The sequence below is a fragment of the Fukomys damarensis genome, unplaced genomic scaffold (assembly GCF_012274545.1).
Source record: "Fukomys damarensis isolate Sample0158 unplaced genomic scaffold, DMR_v1.0_HiC HiC_scaffold_16, whole genome shotgun sequence".
NCBI lineage: Eukaryota > Metazoa > Chordata > Mammalia > Rodentia > Bathyergidae > Fukomys > Fukomys damarensis.
Window position 1 is genome coordinate 5,560,887 of NW_022900928.1, and position 19,614 is coordinate 5,580,500.

General features: G+C 45.7%; 1 protein-coding gene and 1 long non-coding RNA gene across 2 annotated transcripts in view; both read left to right on the forward strand.

The window, feature by feature from the left end:
* The window catches only part of Slc5a12 (solute carrier family 5 member 12), a 42,859-nt gene extending 27,737 nt beyond the window's left edge, over window positions 1-15,122 (forward strand). The window contains exons 10-15 of the mRNA XM_010603355.2: window positions 196-263; window positions 3,384-3,470; window positions 5,175-5,341; window positions 8,236-8,339; window positions 12,878-13,005; window positions 14,740-15,122. Of these exons, the coding sequence (XP_010601657.1) occupies window positions 196-263; window positions 3,384-3,470; window positions 5,175-5,341; window positions 8,236-8,339; window positions 12,878-13,005; window positions 14,740-14,892 (707 nt within the window). The 3' untranslated portion in view covers window positions 14,893-15,122. The remainder of the gene's footprint in view (window positions 1-195; window positions 264-3,383; window positions 3,471-5,174; window positions 5,342-8,235; window positions 8,340-12,877; window positions 13,006-14,739) is intronic.
* LOC109117387 lies at window positions 10,959-12,820 on the forward strand. The gene is made up of 2 exons (XR_002024698.2): window positions 10,959-12,098; window positions 12,745-12,820. It is a non-coding gene; the product is annotated as an uncharacterized LOC109117387 (long non-coding RNA).
* Window positions 15,123-19,614: the final 4,492 nt, after the last annotated feature.

Consider the following 19,614-nt stretch of genomic DNA (forward strand, 5'->3'; position numbering starts at 1 on the left):
AAAATCCTGTTCGTTCTGCTGGACCCAAGAGCGTGCGCTTGCCCGAGAGGTGTCCTAAGTACCCGAGATGGCAGCACATCGAGCTGGATCCCCACTGCTGTCTCTTGGGATAGGACACAGTTCCGGCTGGGGCTCAGCGGACGCCTGCAAGTCAGTCTTGGGGAGGTGTGTGCTCACACATCTTCTCTCTTCCAGGTCTCCTGTTCGGCGTCCTGTGCACATCCATGGCCGTGGCGGCCTCCCTCCTGGGGGGCGTCGTGCAGGTAGCGTGGAGCAGAAAGTCGCGTTGTCACACGCCATTCTCCTCTCTCTGGTCTCATGTGTCTCCTCTGTCCCCAAGCCCCAGGGCTCCCATTTATGCACACCGGCTCCAAACGAGATGAACATGTTAAATCTCAACAAAATGGCTTTCAAAAACCATTACAACTAGTATAGGATAATGATGAAATACATTGTTAAAATTAGAAACCCCTTTGAATCCTGAGAAAACCATTCAAAATAGAAAAACAGTAACAGCCATTTACACACGTGCTGTCTTCGTGTGTTTAGGTACAGGGTTAGACGTTCTACCTGGTTAGTCTTCTTCTCGCCTGTAAGAGGCGGTGTAACTGATGCACCATTTTTGTAGATGAAGAAACCGAAAATGTCTGGGGATTTAGCCCAGTGGCACCATGCCTGCCTTGCAAGCTCAAGGTCCTGAGTTCAATTCCCAGTACCAAAAAGCAAATGAACAAAAAGAAATAAATGTGGCTTAGTTGAAAACACAAGTCAGAGCAGATAGCAATCACCTAATAGTGTATAGTAATAACAATTTATAGAATACAGTCCATAAATTCGTTGATTGCTAGTAATACAATGTAATGCAGTTACTTATAGAATCCAGGTCACCAGTAATGTAAGCAACGACTTATTGAATGGCATCCCATTTTGGGAGCAGACCCTACCAAAAGGCTGCTTATGCAGGTTTTATTATTTCCCTTTTACAGTTCAGGAACAAGTCTGGGAAAGGTATGTGATGTGATAATTTGCTTGTCAGCATAAGACCTTTTGGCACTAGAAATCTGGTGTCTTCTCTAAAAAGCCGGAGCTGGCCTTGTTATGGCAGAGTTTTGGTAACCTTCACAGGGTTTGGGGCACCGCAAAAGCTCCTTGACCCCACAGAAGAACTGGAGCTTGCTAGTGACCTTATGAGCATTTTTGAAGGCTCATTTTTCCTGATTTATGGGACTATTTCCGAATCTCCTCTGAGGCTTTGTGCTCTTTGCTTTCTCTTTTTCATTGCAATTAGCATTTACTCCTTTTTTCTGTTTGTTTGCTTGTTTGTTTTTTGCACTTGCCAGGCAGGGATGGAACCACTGAGCTAAATCCCCAGCCCAGCGTTTACCCTTAAAGGAGTGTCACCCTTCCACCTTGGTGGTAATTGGAGTCACTGACCCTTTATCCTCAGAGGTTTTTGCCTTTGCAGCTAGTGGGGGTTGAAGGGGCAGAACAGCGAGGACTGGGGGGAAAAATGCTTCTGTCAGGTGGGGCGGTGTGGGGAGCGTTCTCCTCCTTGTGCCCATTCAGGGGAGGATCGGGGCCCTTCTTTGATGGACTAAAATGTGTGCCATGCAGTTCATACAGTGCAGAAGACACTGGTGTGCAAGAGATAAGAACCCGATCTGACTCCGTCTCAGAAAGTCCACTCATTTCTCTGAGCTCATCTGACTTTTCTGAATAGAGAAAGACCTGTGCAATCTGCCTATTTCATTTTCCAAACAGCTTTGTCCCATCGGCTTTCATGAACCCATACTCACATTCTGCTTTTCCGTATGGAAAAAAGACGAATCCCACTCCCACAGCCTGAGGGGCAGAGAAAGCTAGGTTTCATCTCATGCTCCCCCAACTGGTCCTATATTTATGGTGTGTATTTGTGGGGTGTGGGGTTTAGTTTGTGTTGCTTCTGCAGCACTGGGGTGATGCTTTGCTTTAAGAATGTGTCGGATCTGTTGCACAGAACATCCTATGTGGTGTTCCCACACTGGAGGAGCCACTTTCCATGGTCCCAGACTGAAACACACTGCACCCCCACCTCCACCCCCGCCAGGTACACAACACACACTCCAGCCTGTCAAGGGCTCTGGGGACTCAGCAGTGAGTGCACCTGTCTCACTCCGACTCTGTGATGTGGACCCTTCACAGGAGGGCTGGGAGGGTGGAATCAGACAGCAGCCAGCACTCCTGGGCTCCAGTAGTGGGCAGTGCTTCCGTGGGGAAGTCACTCTTCCCAAGAGGCTGCTGTCTGTCCTGAGTGCTGCCGGCTGGCTCTTTGTGGGTCAGTGGTGGCTTTGAGATTCACCTTTATGCCAACCTGGGAGAGCGCTCCTTAGATCTCAGCGCATTCCAATGAGCAGAGCACATGGCTCCGACGTCAGCACTCAGGAGCAAGGGAGGCAGGTAATGGCAGGTGCAGGAAGAGCAGCACTCATTCCCCAGCCCCTGTGAGCTTCAGGGTCCAGTGTCACTTTGTGCCTTTCCTTGGATTCTACACTGAATATTCCCCAAAAGATGACCAAAGCCAAGCCAAGCCTCAGCAGGCACTGCGGTGCCCCCTTGTAATGAGAAATGGAGGCACAGACTGCAGTGACGGTAATGGTGGTCAAGCCCACCACAGTCCGAAGCCAGACTCACCTCTCAGCCTGCCTCCGCTTGCAGGAATATCACAGATTAGACGTGAGCTTTGGGGAGGAAGTCCAGTTAGCTGAGCTTTAAGTCTTCCTCCAAATGAATGTGAATATGGCACGAAAAGGGTAAAAATCAAAATTTTCTTCTGTATTACTATATACATATATGAGATATTGAATATGTAAATGTATACACACATGTAAATGCAGAAACACTTGGATCCTTCTTTCCCTGAGATCATGTACAGCCTTCTTCTTTACCCTGAGGCATGGTGTTTAACGGCTCTGGGAAAGCGTGTCAATTTTTTTTCCATAAGGGAAGATACATGTATTCACTATGGCATTGACTTGTCTATACAATAGGCCATAGATTCCAAATTTAGTAACTGCAGGAATTATGAATTAATGTTATCATCCAACAGCAGAGGAAGTGCCAAGAACATTAAGGGCAAAATCGCGAATGTCACCTTCACCTCTCTTGTCAAAGGCAGATCGGAGGCACCGAGTTCCCTAACATTCCATCTGGAATTTAGCCATCACAGCAATGCAGGTGCAGGCGTGGTGTGCACACACTTTTCTGGACCCGCAGCCGCTCACGGAGATAGGCGGCCGATGAACGGCGTGCTGAGAAGGAGGGCCTGGCGTCATCCCAGGTCCGAGGCGGGCCGGTCGGGGGGCAGAGGCAGTGAGAGGTGACTCCTGGGTCTCTTTGTCCCGCAGGCTTCACTCAGCATCCACGGCATGTGTGGGGGACCCATGCTGGGCTTGTTCTCCCTGGGACTCCTGTTCCCGTTCGTGAACTGGAAGGTAAGCACCCTGCATCCTCCTGCCCATGCTCAGACCCTCAGCCTGGGCCCTGGCCCTTCCTGCTCCTGTCATCCCCCCTGGAAAAGTGATTTGTGTTTGCCTGGGAGAGGCCATGACAGAGTTTAAATAAAACCAGAATCCTCCTGTATCTGACTTCAGAGAAGTCATTTTAGGAACAAGAAACAAAGAAGGGAAAAGGAGTTCACGGGCTACAGTGTGTCACTGAATCTATCAAAACTGACTCTTTGCGGTGACATTAACTTGAATTAAAGGCTCACAAAATGAACTTTAAAAATGAAGTGGATGCAGAAATAGTCTGTTAAAATATAATTTTAAAAACTCAAAATTTGAAAATCCATGTAAATTTCATTTTTTCTCTAGTTACCCAAAATAACTAATTTTATTAAGCTAATTCATCAATTTGTGTAGGGGTGAAGGGACAGGCCAGGGTTCCTTCTGTCCCTGTGGCTTCTCCACAGTACTCGCCTGGCAAGCGAATGACATGTTCACAAGTAGGTATTGGTCGGATGACCGTGTAGAGTGAGAATTAAAAGGAACTTTTATTTAGAAAGGTAATAGAGTAATATTTTAGAAATATTTAAAGTATTACAATTTTCTCAATCTAACAGAATTGTCAGCTGCCTACTTACATGCATGTAGTTTTCAGAAAGTCTTTAGACTGTTTATTTCTGTGCCTACTGTAGGGTGCCCCCTGCATGCTGAACCGGCTCACCTGGCTGGGTGTGTGCAGTTCCCTGGCTGTCACCGACCTCTCCTGGGCCTGGGGAGGGAGTTGGCTTTGCACAATGTCTGGGGTTGTCCTGTTAGTGTTAGGGTCTTGGGCTCCAGGGATACTGGTGTCCTTGGGAGATAAGAAAGGCAGGCTATTATGGAGCCTCAAAATCTATGCAGATTTTAGTGTGTGGTATACTTCTAGTGGATTGTATACTCAATATAAAAAGTTCTACAATGTGATGTGTGAGTACAATAGTAGATTGAACTCAAGATTTCGGGGTCCAAATCCTCCCGGAAGGCAGCCTGGCTCGTGTGTTTCGCTGCTGTCTGCTGTTGCTTCTGTGCTACTTTGGCACCACTGAATCCTAGTGACAGCCATCAGGTGATGCACAGAGCCTGAAACACTGCCCTGACTGTTTTCCACAGGAGCCTGCCGCCCCATGTCAAACTCAAGGCCCAAGTATTCAAATCACCCACATGGCATTGATTTCCCCAATGGTGGAGAAAGCATTCTGGTGCTTTTGTCAAGGGTTTTGTTTGCCCTGCATAACGAAGAAGCCAGCACATTATTTGCTCACCAGAAGGCCCAGCTCTGACCAGAGACCTGAAATGCCAGCTGCTGTTTCTGGTGTCCTGGCCTCTGCTGGAGCATTTTGCTTCTCTCACAGGAGAAATTACCCCTTGGCTTTCCACCATTTCTCGAGAACTATAACTCTCAAACAATGAGACCGCTCAACCCACTGCCTAATAGTCAAACTCAAACAAAACCTATACAGTTTGAGAGGGAGGGGATTTGGTGAGCTTCTCTGTTGCTAGTTCATAATCAAACATGACCAAGTAATCTCCATTCCCTGACATTTTCCTTAACTCCTGTATTTCTTCTGCAAGCAATGAGGCCTCCTCGTCTCATTATTCTCTGAAGACAGCTTTGTCTGGTCTTACTAGCCTCTCTCTCTTTCCCCCACCAAGGGTGCACTGGGCGGCCTCCTCACTGGAATCACCTTGTCCTTCTGGGTGGCCATAGGGGCCTTGGTTTACCCTGCACCAGACTCCAAGACTCGGCCTCTGCCTTTATCTACGGAGCAGTGTGTCCCCACAAATGCGACCACAGTGGCACCTCTGGTGCCAGCCAGCAGGTACGTGGACTTCGAAGGTGTCACCCAGCCCCAGGGGTAGGTGGCAGGCAATGAGAGAAGCAGTGTGGGTGTGGATTTGGGGGAGCTGCTGTGAACCTGTAGTTTGATGACTGCATGAGCACAGGGGTTAACAAAAGAGTTTCTCATCTAATTCTCATCAGGGAAAATGATCAGCGATGCTCAAATATAGGAGACACTCTGGTGTAGGGAAAAGGCCATTGACTTTGAAATTTAAAAAAAGTATTGGACTTGGATTTTTGGGTTTACCATTTACCTACTTTCTATTGTAGACAAATCATCAACTTTTCACTCCTGAAATTCTTGGAGGCTTTGACTAAAACCTAAGCATATCGACATCTAATTCAGTTAGTTTAGTGAGGATTAAATGATAGATAAATTAGATGAAATCCTATCTATACAAATCTTATACTATGTAATTATTTTGTTATGGATATATGGGAAGTGCAGGATTTCTGGTTGCTTCCGGAGAAGTCCTTTGGATTCAGGCAGCCCTTTTCAGTTCTCATCAATACTTCTCTGTACTGTTTAATGCCCTCTGAGTCCAGCCTTCTAAAACCTTCCAGCCCATTTCACAAATTACATTTCTGATGATTTTTAGGCCCAGCCTTTCCTCTTTTTCATCGTCTTTGTTCTTCTTGGGATTGTGTCCATAGCTGTAAAGTCCAGGAAAGTGAAGTTATTGTACCTTCTTGTTCCGGACCCCTTCTCTGCCCCTGTTCCCCTTCTAATCTGTCGTAGCCAAAGTGCCCACTCAGCAGCTTACCTTCATGTACTCACCGGAGTCATGACTGCCGCCCCGATTTCACTTGAATGCCCCAAGTGCCTGTCGCAGAGGACAAACTCTTCACCCTGGAACAGGACATCTTACACAGTGGAGACCGTCCAATGGCTGCACGTTTTCCCACCTAGGTTCTGCTTCTTTTACTCTCTTACCTTTAAATCTCTAACCAAGCTCTTGTTTTTTAAAATTCATTATTTATTTATTTATTTTTGGTACCAGGGATCGAACTCGGGTCCTTGCGCTTACAAGGCAGGAGGTGGAACCACTGAGCTAAATCCCTGGCCCATCTTGCTTTTAAAGGAATACCTTTTAATCTTTCTTTCTACTTTCTCAGAGTCTGTTCCTCTTTTAAGAGCATTAGGAAGCCCATTTCTCCATAAGATATATAGTGACTTCTCTTTCAGATTCTCAGGGTTTGAAAAGAATTGTTCTAAACCAATTAGCCTTCTATTCTTAAAACTTTTCTATAACATTCACATCTTGAAGCTCTAGTGTAAAATCACTAATAAAGTAGAAGCCATTGCCTCCTACAGCAGTTTGTGGACCACCCTTGTGTGCCCCCAACTGTAGTCTACTACTGTTTTATCTTATATTTTCTTCTCTCCTTCCTTTCTTTTTCTCCCCTTTCCTCTCTTTACTCTTGCTTTGTAATCACTTTCTTCTGTGACTTCACTACACCATGAACTCCTTGAGGTTGTGTGGTATTCCTCCATGTTTGTAGAAGGGAAACTGGATGAAGAAAACACAAAATCGATTTGACTTCTTCTACTCCCTTCTTCCTCACCAGAAGAAATTAGGGTTGGTCTTTACCCTCATCCTATGGCTCACCTTTGTGAGCAGTAAGGAATCTTCATTTCCTAGATGCCACGTGGTCCTGCCCTGGTGATTCTGAGCCTGGGGAGAGGTCTGTAGGCAGCGTAGGTTCTACAGCATAGAAGAGGGCTTCCTTATCTCAGTTTCACTCATATTCTTACTGGGCATTAAAAGAGGGGGGCATTTTTATAAATGATAGGTGGGTCCTCTTCTGGGACATCTATTATAGGATGGACCAAAGCACTCACATTTCATACCTGCCAGGTTTTAAAGGGGCATTCCCCCCTCCCCCCGAGATGTAAAATTAAGCAATCAGCCTTTCAGTCTTGGTCTCCTAGGACCTTGTAACATTACAGCCAAAACGTCGTTACAGGAGGGAGAAGGGAAGTTTGACCTGTTCTCACATGGATCTGCTGCTGAGCCTGTGTTGGCATCCTTCCTAACTCAGTCAAAGCTTCCCAGGAATTTCAGTTGCCTTTTCTTTCTCTTCTGCACAAAGATATGTGGAAGGCTCTCTTTATCGAAAGTGCCAGCTCCTTGGAGCCATTTCCTAAGAGATTTTTCCTGCTTTGGGACATGTGGTGGAAGTCAGCATGGAAAACGGAACAGGGGTCCTTGCTACCCAGTACGGACCTTCTGTTAATTTACTTTTCACTTTCCTCAGAGTTTTCCTTCTCCATAAATTTTACTCAAATGATATCAAGCTATTTGTACTTCCCAGCCCACCGTACAGCTCCTCCCTCTTTCGTGTACTTTTATCCCCTGTCTACCCTTGTCTTCTGATTGATCACTAACTCTTCTTTAGGACTGAGCGGGGCATCATTTGCTGCCTCAGCCTGGGATTTGTGTGCTTTTTGGTTGCTCTCCGAGTCCTTTGTGCCTGCTCCTCCCAGGCACCGATCAGATTCACTTTATGTTTCTGTGTTAGTGCCTTTATGCAGGCAAATGTCTGTCGAAATTCCTGGCATTAAATACAGGCTTCATAAATACCTGAGGACTGAATGATACCAAAGGAACAGACAGTGAGATCCTCCTGCAGTGCTTGTCATTTCATACATACATCGCACCTTTGTGAGTCAGGTGTGAGTTATACTCTGTGGCATACAAAGCACACCTAGTCTGCACTCCAGTTATCTTTTCAAAAAGAACCGAAAGGTCCAATGGGAGGCACTGGGGTTTTAAGCTACATGAGGCTCTGAAAGGAATTTGAGCAGCGCTGTGCATTGTGAGGAGCAGAACCTCAGGGGCAGCTGCTGACACCGGCCATTGTCCTCTGCAGGCCCCAGCTCGCCGACACCTGGTACTCGCTGTCCTACCTGTACTACAGCGCAGTGGGCTGCATTGGGTGCATTCTGGCAGGACTGCTCATCAGCCTTGTGACAGGTTGGTCGCTGGGTTCCTTTCTGTGAGACAGAGACTACTTCCTGCACTGTGGGTGAGGTGGCTGTGTGGATATTTCGACTACAGGTCTACAACGAGAAGACTTCCTTACAGGAAAATATGTGTACTCTTTTCAGGCAGATATGCAGATGCTTTCCCTAATCGTTATGTGGTGTGATGGAAAAATGACAGTGAATGTTTAAATTTCTTTGAAAAAATTTATTGCGGTAAAAGATTACCGTTCGTCCATCCCCATCAAAATGCCCCCTCTCACTTTGAACACACAGATCCCGTCACTCTGGCCCCCTTCTGGAGCAGCTCTGGAGTCCTCTTTCTTCAGTGTCTTTACTTGCATTGTCCTGGATGCCTTGATATCCTGAACTGATTCAGACATTTGCCTTTCATGGTCATTTTGACTTTGGAAAAAGGCCAGGATTTATAGAGCGCCAGGTCCAGTGAATAATTAGATGACGACAAATGATAATGTCGTTATGAGCCTGCCTTCCTGTTGGGTGACGTCAGCAGCCACACTCGCTCTATTTTTATCACACCTTGTGAAGACAGGAAAGAGGACTTGCAGAGCTGCACCAGGAAGTGTCAAGAAGGATGAAATTGTGTTCAAAGTGAGGAGGAGGGGTTTCGAGGAGGATTAATGGCCATGTGCCTTTCATTATTAAATATTTTTAAAACAAAATATTCACTCTATATTTGAACACCACCTCTATCTCTCTATATTTGACTATTAGCATGTGCACATTTATTAACAAGAAAATAAGATACTCTGAAATATGCCCCAGAGACCTGAGTACTAAACTCTTCATAGCCCAGCAGTGGCTAATGCAAGTTCAACAGTAAGAATGTTTCTTTCTCGAGTCCAGTATGAGGCCAGAGACTTTACCATCACCGTGTTTTTACCCTGGGCTCAGCCTCGGCTGCTCTGCTGAAAAAGCAGAGGAGAATCTCTCTGCAGTTCCCACCTCTGCTGTGTTTTGGGTACTAGGGCTGTGGAGCTCTGCGCAGTGACCAGCAGTTTCCCTGTGAGCCCTTTTTGTGGTCTCTGTAGCCTCTCGGATGGGTCAGTGCATTGTTCACGAGGGCAGCACTGGTGCTAGGAGGGACTGGGCATGAAGTGGGGCAGAACAGGCCTTCTGCACTCTTGTTGGGACTTTTCTCTTTGGGGGACTAAAGAGCCATGGATTAGTCCATGCATGTGTGGTTCATGCATAAGTGGCTGTCTCACTGGCTTGATTTTGGGTTTACCACAAAAATCCTTCTCCCTAAGAGATATGCCTACTTTCTCTGAGCTCTCTGACTTTCTAGGTCTGTATTTTAGCTAAGTAAATTATTAAAGTATTCTACTTTGACTCTGTCATGATGAACCCTCAGGTGATGACCGGTCCGTCTTCCTACTGAACCCATGACCTGCTCGGCAGCATTTCCGCTGAAGAGCCACATGTGAGCTCCCATACTGTGGAATCCTGAGTTACAGGATCACTGACCTCTCACTAGAATTAAGGATATCTTGGGGATGATAAGAAATAGAGCACCAATTTTATAAACCCAGCTTTTTATTAATAGTAATAGTGATGGTATAGCTGTCTTAATGGAAATGATTTTGGATGAAAGGCAACTTACTTTGTTTACCCCGGCCCTGGTGGAGGCTTCCTTGCTGCCAGAGGACTGTGCTCAGGTGCCCCTCCCCACCAGGAGACAGCCCACGTTTCAGCTGCAGGCTTCCAACGCGTGTGAAAGGAGGAGGCTCCCAGGCTGCATCTTTTCTGGCTCTGTGTCGGAACCAACACGTTCTTGTGTCCATGCAGCAGCTCAAGTTACACTTGGGGTGGAAGATTCTTTGCCACCTTGAGTGTGAACAGCTGTCCTGGTATCAACCCCTGCATTTTCTTCTGCTCCACGTGTCTCTGGTCTTAGTGAAACAGGCACAAGCCCACCCTCCCAGCTCTCTCCCAGAGCCTAGTCGTGACACTGGATCTTTGCAGACAGTATTGAGTTGGGTTGCCATGTGTCCCTGTCCCCTGGTTCCTGTCTGTCCAGATGAAGTCCTTCTGCTAACCTGACACTTCCCGATGGGTCACTAAGGGCTTTTCATAACTATTTCACACTGGCCACCATATAATGATTTTTGATTTATAAAGTATTTAAAGTTGGTAGGATAGGGGAGCAGAGAAGGACAGGTGTTTTTTATGAGCGTGCTCCTGTGATGTATTTTATTTCAGTCTTGCTTAGCCTTTTGTTTTCTTGTACGTATGCAAGCACTTCTGGAGGTCCTCTTTCATCCTTTAGCTGTGCTGTCGTGGCTGCCTTGATGTTGCCCTTTCATGGTCAGTTTGGCTTTGGGGAAGAGCTAGAAGCCCCGCGGAGAGAGGTATGATGACTTAGGCGAATGAAGACATTCTGTAACATTCTTACACACTGACCTTGGCCGTAACACCTACATATTTTTGATCACATCTCTTAAAGACTTTCAGAACTGCTTCAGAAAGTGGCGAGAATCCTTTGCAGTCCTGACCTGGCTTTCCTGACTTCCAGCATCAGGGCTTGGGGACTGACTCCCTGGGTGGGGTTTCCAGCAGAGGAAAGGGCAGGGGTGGGTGCTGGTCACCCTCTGCTCTGTGTCAGCGCCCTGCATACAGCTGCTGTTTCTGTTTACAGGAAGGGACGGCCTTCTGACACGCAGTACAAGTGAGCCTGAACCGTTTTCCTCAGGAAAAACTTCTGTGTCTACAGGACATGGTCACATGCCCTTTGACCTTCTCCTGTGTCACGCATTATGTCTGTAATCCTACCGTCTGTGTTCATTAATGATACTCCCCAAGGTCTCACTCATGAACCAGGCTGTAAATCTGTAATTAGGGGAGAACACAGAGCTTCCCACTGGAGTTTCACTTTCACGTTTAACCTTCACTCACAAGCCTGATAGCCCTGTGCTTTGTTTTACCGTCTACTATCTTCCAAGTCAATTTTTTTTTCTAGAAGGAAATAGTATTTAATTCCATATGAAACAAAGAGCCCTTTCTTTGTTAGCAAATCTCAAGTCCTGGCCTAGAGAAAACCGTCTCCATTATTTATTGGAGTGTTTGATACTTTAGTGGTGTTTTTAGAGACACAGGTCTTCTTTGTTTGAAACCCTGGGAATGTTTAGCTCTGAATTAAATTCCTCTGACTCAGTCACCGTTGCACAGAAGTTTGAGGCTTTGCGGCTCCCTGCTACTGTATGCGGCGCGCAGGAGACATACGCCACTGATCTGTCATTTCCTGGATCTTCACCAGGTCTCTCATCAACAATTCCTACCCAGCTAGGGCTATAAATCTGTGTAAAATGTGCTTTGCACGTCACACCACCAATGAACACATGCCATTGTCCATAGCAGCCGAGTTCTGCTGGATCGAATGCCTTTGGAAAACTGACACAGTATTAGGGAATATGTTCTTTGAGTCTCCGCTTTGAATTAACAAAACTGACATTATTTTGGTTCCTCATTAGAAACTTGAGAAAAGCCCCCGGACAGGGGCTACACGGGCGTCAGCGTGTGTCAGCCTCATTCCCTTGCAGGGAACTTTGCCCTGCTCTGGCTGTCACACTGTCACACTCAGAGCTCTCACTGGATGAGACCGAGGACTGGAGAGTCGTCACCGTTACCTCAGAACCGGCACAGGACCTGGAGGAGCAAGATCATCATTCTGCAAATATTGGCTTGGGTTTCGTGTGACTCAGGTTTACAGCTGAACAAGTATATTTTAAGGGTAGGAAAAGAGGACTGAACAAAGTCTAGCATGTTTGAGGGGGCACAGAGGAGTAGCAGTGGTACCTTGGTTCAAGGACTTAATTCTTTCTAGCATTCTGGTCCCAAACCAAATTGGTCGCAAAATGAATCAGATTTCCCCGTAATTTCAGCATTGAACCTAACCACTGAATTTGATTACCTTCACAAGCACTTTGGCTTGGGACCAGAATCACAGAAAGAATTCAGTTCGTGAACTGAGGCACCACTGTGTTTGTTCAGGATACTGATGCTGGGGTAAAAGGAAGCCGAAACAGTAAAAATAATCCAATTTTACAAATATGGGCTTTTGATGGTCTTGACTATAGCTGATCTAGATAGAAACCAGAAACTTTCATTGTTTTATTTATTTTTATTTATTTTTTGGCACTGGGGATCAAACTTGGGTCCTTGCACTTGCAAGGCAGGCAGCGGCACCACTGAGCTAAATCCCCAGTCCCAGAAACTTTCTTAAATGAATAAATACAATCCCTGTTGTCCCTTCTGTTGACTTTCAAAAGGCTCTAGTAGAATTTTCCATAGCAAACATTTTTCAGTAAGAATGTTGTCTCTGTTTTATTCTAACCTGAGAGCTCGTGGGTTGTTAAAAATCTAACACCCTTCTGCAGGTGGATCTAACCAAGCTCTGCTCACTGCTGTGGGAGCCCATGCTGAGAAGAAAGCTCGGGACCATGCTGCTTGAATCCTCAGTGGACATCCTGGAGCCTCATCTGCCTGATCTGTCTCTCCTTTCCTTAACAGGTCTCCAGGAAGGCAAAGATATCAACCCACTCTTAATTAGACCAGTGTGCAATTTATTTTGCTTTTGGTCTGAGAAATATAAATCTCTGTGCTGGTGTGGAGTGCAGCATGACCGCTGGCCCGAGCAGGTGAACAGATGTGTGGTCTTCCAACCAAAACATCGGCTCAGGGGGGTTTTCATTTGGCCTATCTGAGCCAGCTGCAAGCTGGGTGGGTGGCTGGGGTCCAGGGAGGGATGGCAGTGAGTGACAGGACTCAGAAGAATCAGCTGCAGAGTCATCTTGGCTGACTGTGTTCTAAGCACAGGAGGATGCCAATGGAAAAGTGCATTGTGCTGAGTGGTGGGCAGTGCAAGCGATCAGTTTCCAAAGGGCCTTTTACCTCTGTGAGGGCACATTCTGGGGGGAAATATCTATCTATCTATCTATCTATCTATCTATCTATCTATCTATCTATAAATAATCGGAAAGGAAGAAAATAGATGGCATGGTCTCTTGTAATGGCTTTCGCACCAGACTGCCTTGGGTTTGACTCTAGTTCCTGGCCTTACTCTTTTTGGATAAGTTATTCCATTTCTTTGAACTCCAACTTCTCTTATCTGATAACTGGAGGGAGATCACGCAGGGTGACACAGACACTAATACTTCTAGTTCTGTGGGGTACAGATATAATACACTGGGGAGAGCCGAGAGTCAGGGAGGCAGCATGGTGTCGTGACTCTGCGGCCCTCGAAGCTAGTGAGAAGTGTGCTGGGGTTAGGCCAGGCTAGAGACTATCAGTGCCACTGCATTTTTATGAGGCAGCCGCCACCAGAAACAGCTTGGGCCGGACAAACTTGGGCTTCCTGACTTAAGGTAACAAGTTTAGGGCACGCAGGGAAGCAGGCAATGCCGCCATCAATAGCAGGGAGGTGAGTCTGCCTTTTGTAAAGGACCGGGCTCCTACTGAAGAGTTCTGAAAGGTGTAGGAGGAGGCAGGAAATGAAAAGAGTTGTTTTTTGTTTTATCTTTTTTAGCTGAAGCTTATTATTATTATCATTATTTTGGTACTGGGAATTGAACATAGGACTTTACGCTTGTGAGGCAGGTGGAGGCACCACTGAGAGAAATCCCTGGCCCAGCTGAAGCTTATTGTTACTCCTTCAACATCTGACATTTTATTCCTTTGGGACTCAGGACTCTTACCCTGTGCATATCACACCCCATGTTTCCAAGCTGCGAATTGCTCTCTTCCCTAGAAAATACCCTAATAATAGGTGTATGGCATAAAGCTGAATTTAATGCCACCTAGGAAAGCCCATTTGTCGGAGGTTCAGAATGAGCTTAGATGCAGCTGTTCGTAGAGTTCTTGACTCAAGTGCTTTCAGGCCGATCTTTAAATGCAGGGCTCCCACTGGTACTGGACAAACTTGTGACTCAACAGTTTAGAATATGAAAATGCCTGTAGGATCAAGCGTTAACACTGCTTTGGTAAACAAGGAGATGGCTCCACTGAAAATTCTGCAGGTTTGACTGGGGACTCTTTAAGGAGATCAGCAATTTATTTTGCTGAGGAGTCAGCTGGTGGAGCTGCTATTGTCCCAGAGCTGTATAAGTTTCTTTATGCAGCATGAGACACTGTTGATGGTCAGTAAATTGTTGTCTCTTGTTATTACTATTATTAAAATGATAATTATGTGTTATCAACATTATCCATCAGGAAGAGTCTTGGACCAGATTGTTTCTTCCACCTTCGTGTTTATCAGCCTTTCTTTGCAGGGGAGGCTACATCAGGAAAGTACATTCCTCCCTGCATTAGGAGAGTGCCATTAGGAATGTGTCTGGATGGCCTTGCTAACACATGTGCCTTCCTGTTTCCCTCAGGGTAGCCTTGAGAATTGCAGTACCTGGAAACATGTGGCAGCACCTGTGCTCCAGAATGGGCTCAGGGGAGAAAGCCTGGCCCACGCCCCAAGGCGCAGTACCAAGGATAAAAGCTACGACAATACAGCACGGGAGAAGATGACCCATTTCTAGGACAATGCATGCATGTGCATGTGTGTGTGTGTGTGTGTGTGCACTCACGCACATGACACACATACTCCTTGCCTATCATTAGTGGACTTATGTGGTGGTCATAGTGAGGGAGCGAGATTGTTCAGTAACTATTTATGTACTTTTTATACAAAAGAACATCTCTTTCTTGGGATAGTCCTTGGAAAACCCCACATTCCAGGTGAGAAAAACCAGCCAAGCCTTAAGGATAACTTCCTTCTTGAATAAATTAGGACTGGATTTGATCTTAGTCTGAGTCAAAGTCTCTTGCTTTGTGACATGATGAACCATTTATTTTGTGTGTGTAGGGTTTTTGGTTTTTGCTTTGTTTTGGTGCTCGTGATAAGTGCCTGCTCTACCTCGGAGCTCTGCCCAGCTCCTGTTTTGTAGTTTTAACCATCACGCTATTGTGAGGCTCAGGCACAGAAAAGGAAAAGAGACTACGTGGTGCACACTTTTCTGTCACTTCTGAGAACAGCTATGGCCTCCCCTGCCCTTGGCCCTCACGTGCGCCTGCCCACCTTGGAGCCACAGCTGGGACACTGAACTGCCGTGGCTGCCCACCCTTAAGTCTCCCCTGAGTCCACCCTGCTCTTGGAGCTGTCCCCACCAAATGTCAGCTACGGTCAAAGAGCTTGGTGTCTGATCACAGGTGGCAGCTGCAACTCAGTACTCTGTTCCCCGAATGCCCTCGGAGCAGTCTTTCTTCCTGTCATATCACAATAGCAAACTGCCTCTGCTTAAGAAGTCCGGAGACTTCTACACTGTCTGGGTAAGGAGGAAAGGAATGTGCTACAGGTCGCTGTTAGGGCAGCAGTGTGTAAAGATCTTTCAAGAAGCTTTGTAATCCATGGGAAATTTCCACAGCCATCTGGGCTTCTTTGAGACAAAATACATCTTTCACAGGACCAATGCTCTGCTCTCTGAGGCCACACTTACAAGCTTGACTTCTTCTGTCAGAAGGAAGGACCTTGAGCTCTGGGAAAGAGTGTTTAAGGTTGCAAAGGAAGAGGGCCTTACAGATCCAAAGACAGGGGAGAAATGAAGGGCAGGGAAAACTTTAGGGGCAGAAGCAAAGAAATGAAAGTGACAGAAGGTAAAAGAAAAATGGCCATGCTTCAGGGCTGATCAGGCTGGGAAATGAGAAATAAAAATGGACAGACGGACCCTATTGGCATGAGGGCCATGCAGCCAAGAGGCTCTGAAATGACAGTCAGCCAAGTAAGAAGAAATAAGCCAAAAAGAAATGGCAAGGAGAAAGAGTCCCAAAGTCTATGCTATTAAATATTACTCTGGAGCGAAAAACATACAGCCTGGCCTTGAAGTCATGGTGATCCTCCTGCCTCAGCCTCCCAAGTGCTCAGGTTATAGGCATATATATATATATATACCCAAAGTTTTCGTTGTCAAGATAGGAAAAAAGAACTGATAAGGAAATGAAAACAGCAAATGAAGTCAAGTTTAGAAACCAGAGCCCAGTGCTTTCCTTTTCTTCTTCCATTCTCAAATACAAGAATAAAGGGAGAGAAGGAATTTGGCCAGTTTGTAAGAGAAATGAGACAGAAAACACATGTGGGACAAAGGTGAATGAAGTTGAAAGACAGCATCTTTGGGTATGTCTGAAAACATGAAATAGAATCCATAAAAATACTTTTTTTTTTTTGTACCAGAGATCAAACTCAGGACCTTGCACTTTTGGGGCAGATATGGTGCCACTGAGCTAAATCCCTGGCCCTAAAATATTTATTTTGAGACTTCGTGGGGCTAATTTGTCAGTCTAAGGTTTTGTAAACTGAGAGGCACAATAGTTTCCCAGGGACTCAGTAGCCAAGACATTTTTCTGAATTACAATACTGTGTGTAAAGCGAATATTGAAATCAGGGCCCAATCTAACTGGCTTAGCTCAGATCTTTCAATAAGGAAAGAAACACAAACAGCCCTGAGGATGAGAAGTAGACCAACAGGAAGATGGATAAGGACACATCTGTGAGTGAATTGGGACACATTTCAACAGGAAACTGCACAAAATAAAAACGTGCTACAATAGCTTTTCATTTTACCCCTAAATTATCCTAAAGACATTGCTCCAGTTTAGTACATTTACCAATATTTTTAAAAATAAAATTCTTGATCTTTTTTAGATCTTAAATTTACTAACGTAGAGTATCATCAAAAGCTCCAATTGTCATACAGTTAGATTTAAATTGTTCTTGGTAAGACTGCAGATCAAGCCCCGGCTTGTGTTCCCACTGAGCTACATCCCCAGACCTTTTCATTTTGAGACAGGTCCTCACTAAGTTGCCCAAGTAGGGCGCAAACTCGAGATCTTCCTGACTCAGCCGCCTATTACAGGTGGATGGGATTACAGGTGTATATCCCCGCTCCTGTCAGAAGATATTTCTGTCACAAAAACGGATCTTCTTTCTCTTGCAAAATGAAAGCTGTGGCATTAGGAGCATGTAGAGATTTCAAGAGCATGTAGAGATCCACATAGAAACTCTTCCCTATTCTCCCAAAGCGAACTTCTAAAAAGCTAAGGATTCAGGGGGAGAGAAAGAGAGAGACAGGAATCTCCGGGAAAACCGTTTCCACAGCATACTGAGGCCACAGCCACTGTGTGGTGAGAAGTCGGAGAGTACTTGGTCTGCAGTGGTCAGAGAGCTCCTCCCTCCCGAGTGATGAGTCCCTAGACTGGAGGAGATGGAGCCAACCCATGCCCACCTCAGTTCCCCCACCGCTTGTCACCCCCGACCCAGGAGGTCACCGCTGTCACCCACTGCTTTTCTGCACCCTTCAAGTGAGAAGCACTGTGTACTGGAGGAGGCTGGAGCACCGGTGCAAACGAGAGATGACCTGAGAAATCGGGCAAGGGTGTCAAAGCTGAGTTTACTCACCAATTAAAAGACGCAAATTATTTCCACCTAAGCGTATTATTCTGGAGGATCAGAGAGGTGAATCCTACGTGCTGCTCAGCCCAGGTGCCGGCTCACTTAGAGCAGGCAGCGTTCATGCTCTGTGATCTATGACGAACAGGCGTTCATTTGAATTTCAATAGTTCCCACTGCTTCTCTCTGTGATTTGGAGACTGGATTACAACATATATTAATGACAAGGTAAAAACGTGTGTAAATTAAAAGTTATGTCCTAAATTTCCAAACTCGGTCATGTTAGAATTGAAACAAGATATTATCTCTCAGCGAGTAATTTTCTAACAGTCTTACTTTCCTGAAACCAAATTAGAGAACTCCCTTACAGATAGACAAGTTTATTATGGCATACTATGTTCACATCTGTGATGCACTAAGTCTCACATCTGTGCACTAGAGATATGGAATTAGTATCTCAAGTCAACTTTATAATTTGGCCAAAGTCAACTGAGATTCACTAATGAACTGAAGTGGAGAGACTTCTCCCTGTTTAAAATTCCTAATAAGGCTGGCCATATTATAGAATTCCTTTTTCAGTGCTTTGGATAATGCCTGTCATATTTGGTCTACCCAGGTCTAGGACATACACAAGAACAGAATAAACATACAAACACACAAAGGCTTTTTATAAATAAGTAAAACAGACTAAGGCAAGAACAGCAATATACGATGATAGCTTCTGTCATGGACAATGACTTATTTGTCTTCAGGGATTTGAAGTAACAATGTGGTAGAACAAGTGTGTACACAATTCAGAACATCCAAGAGATCAGAGATATTTGTGAAGCTAGGAATAGCTTTGTGGAATGTTTATTTAATGTCCTAATAGAATTGCTATGTAAGAAAGAAAATGAGCCATCCCAAAGTGCATGGTCACAGCAGTGAGGTTGGAGTTCCAAGCTTCTTCTCCCTGGGAGTGGGCTTTGATGGTACCAGAAACTGCAACTGGCCCCAAGTGCAAGACCCTTTTCTAGCAATCTGTCTTCTTTCATTTTACTTTCCCAAGAAAAATTTGTGTCTGTGTGGATGAAGCTAGAATGCAGGGCTTTCCATACTCACGCTCTTGGAAATGAAAGTCATCTGATATTACTGTGCAACCACATGCGGTTTTCTGGTGAACACAGATGGCAAACTCCATCGAAGGTGACCTGTCACCACTGCAAAGGCACAAATCTCAGGTGGCAAGAGCAGGGGATCTTCAATGGTTCAAACTAAAGCCCAGTTAATCTTTGCTTTGGACCATGCAGTGCTGGCATACTTTATTTTAAATGGAAACGCCTAAAAAACATTTGCCTTCCCATCAGAAACTGGGGTTTTTAGGCCACTCCTCAAACGTTATTTTTTGAGCCACTAAGAATAGCAGGAGTGTGTAAGAGACTGCTTCTCTGGGTAAACCCAGGCCAACTGCTGGGAGCACATTAGAATGCTGTGATCCGAGGGAAGTGGCTTGGAAATCTCCGCTGACTGTGGCAGAACCGAGTTAGGCACACCGTACAGGCAGTGAGTGCTGCATCTTACACCAAACGTGTGCGCTGATGTGTGAGTGCACGGGCACTGCGCACCTGTTTCCAACTGACCGCCAGCCCCTCCGGCCTTGTTAGTTACAACTCTATGGGCAACTTAGATTTTGGTTTTGATCATCAAGTTGAACAAAAATAAGCAAGTGGCTGCTGGCTGTGATGCTCTGGTCTGTCTTTTGTCTTTGGCACTCGCGGATTCATGACCTAAGGAGGATTCTGATGGCAGTTGTAAGACCAATATATGAATGAAAAGGAGA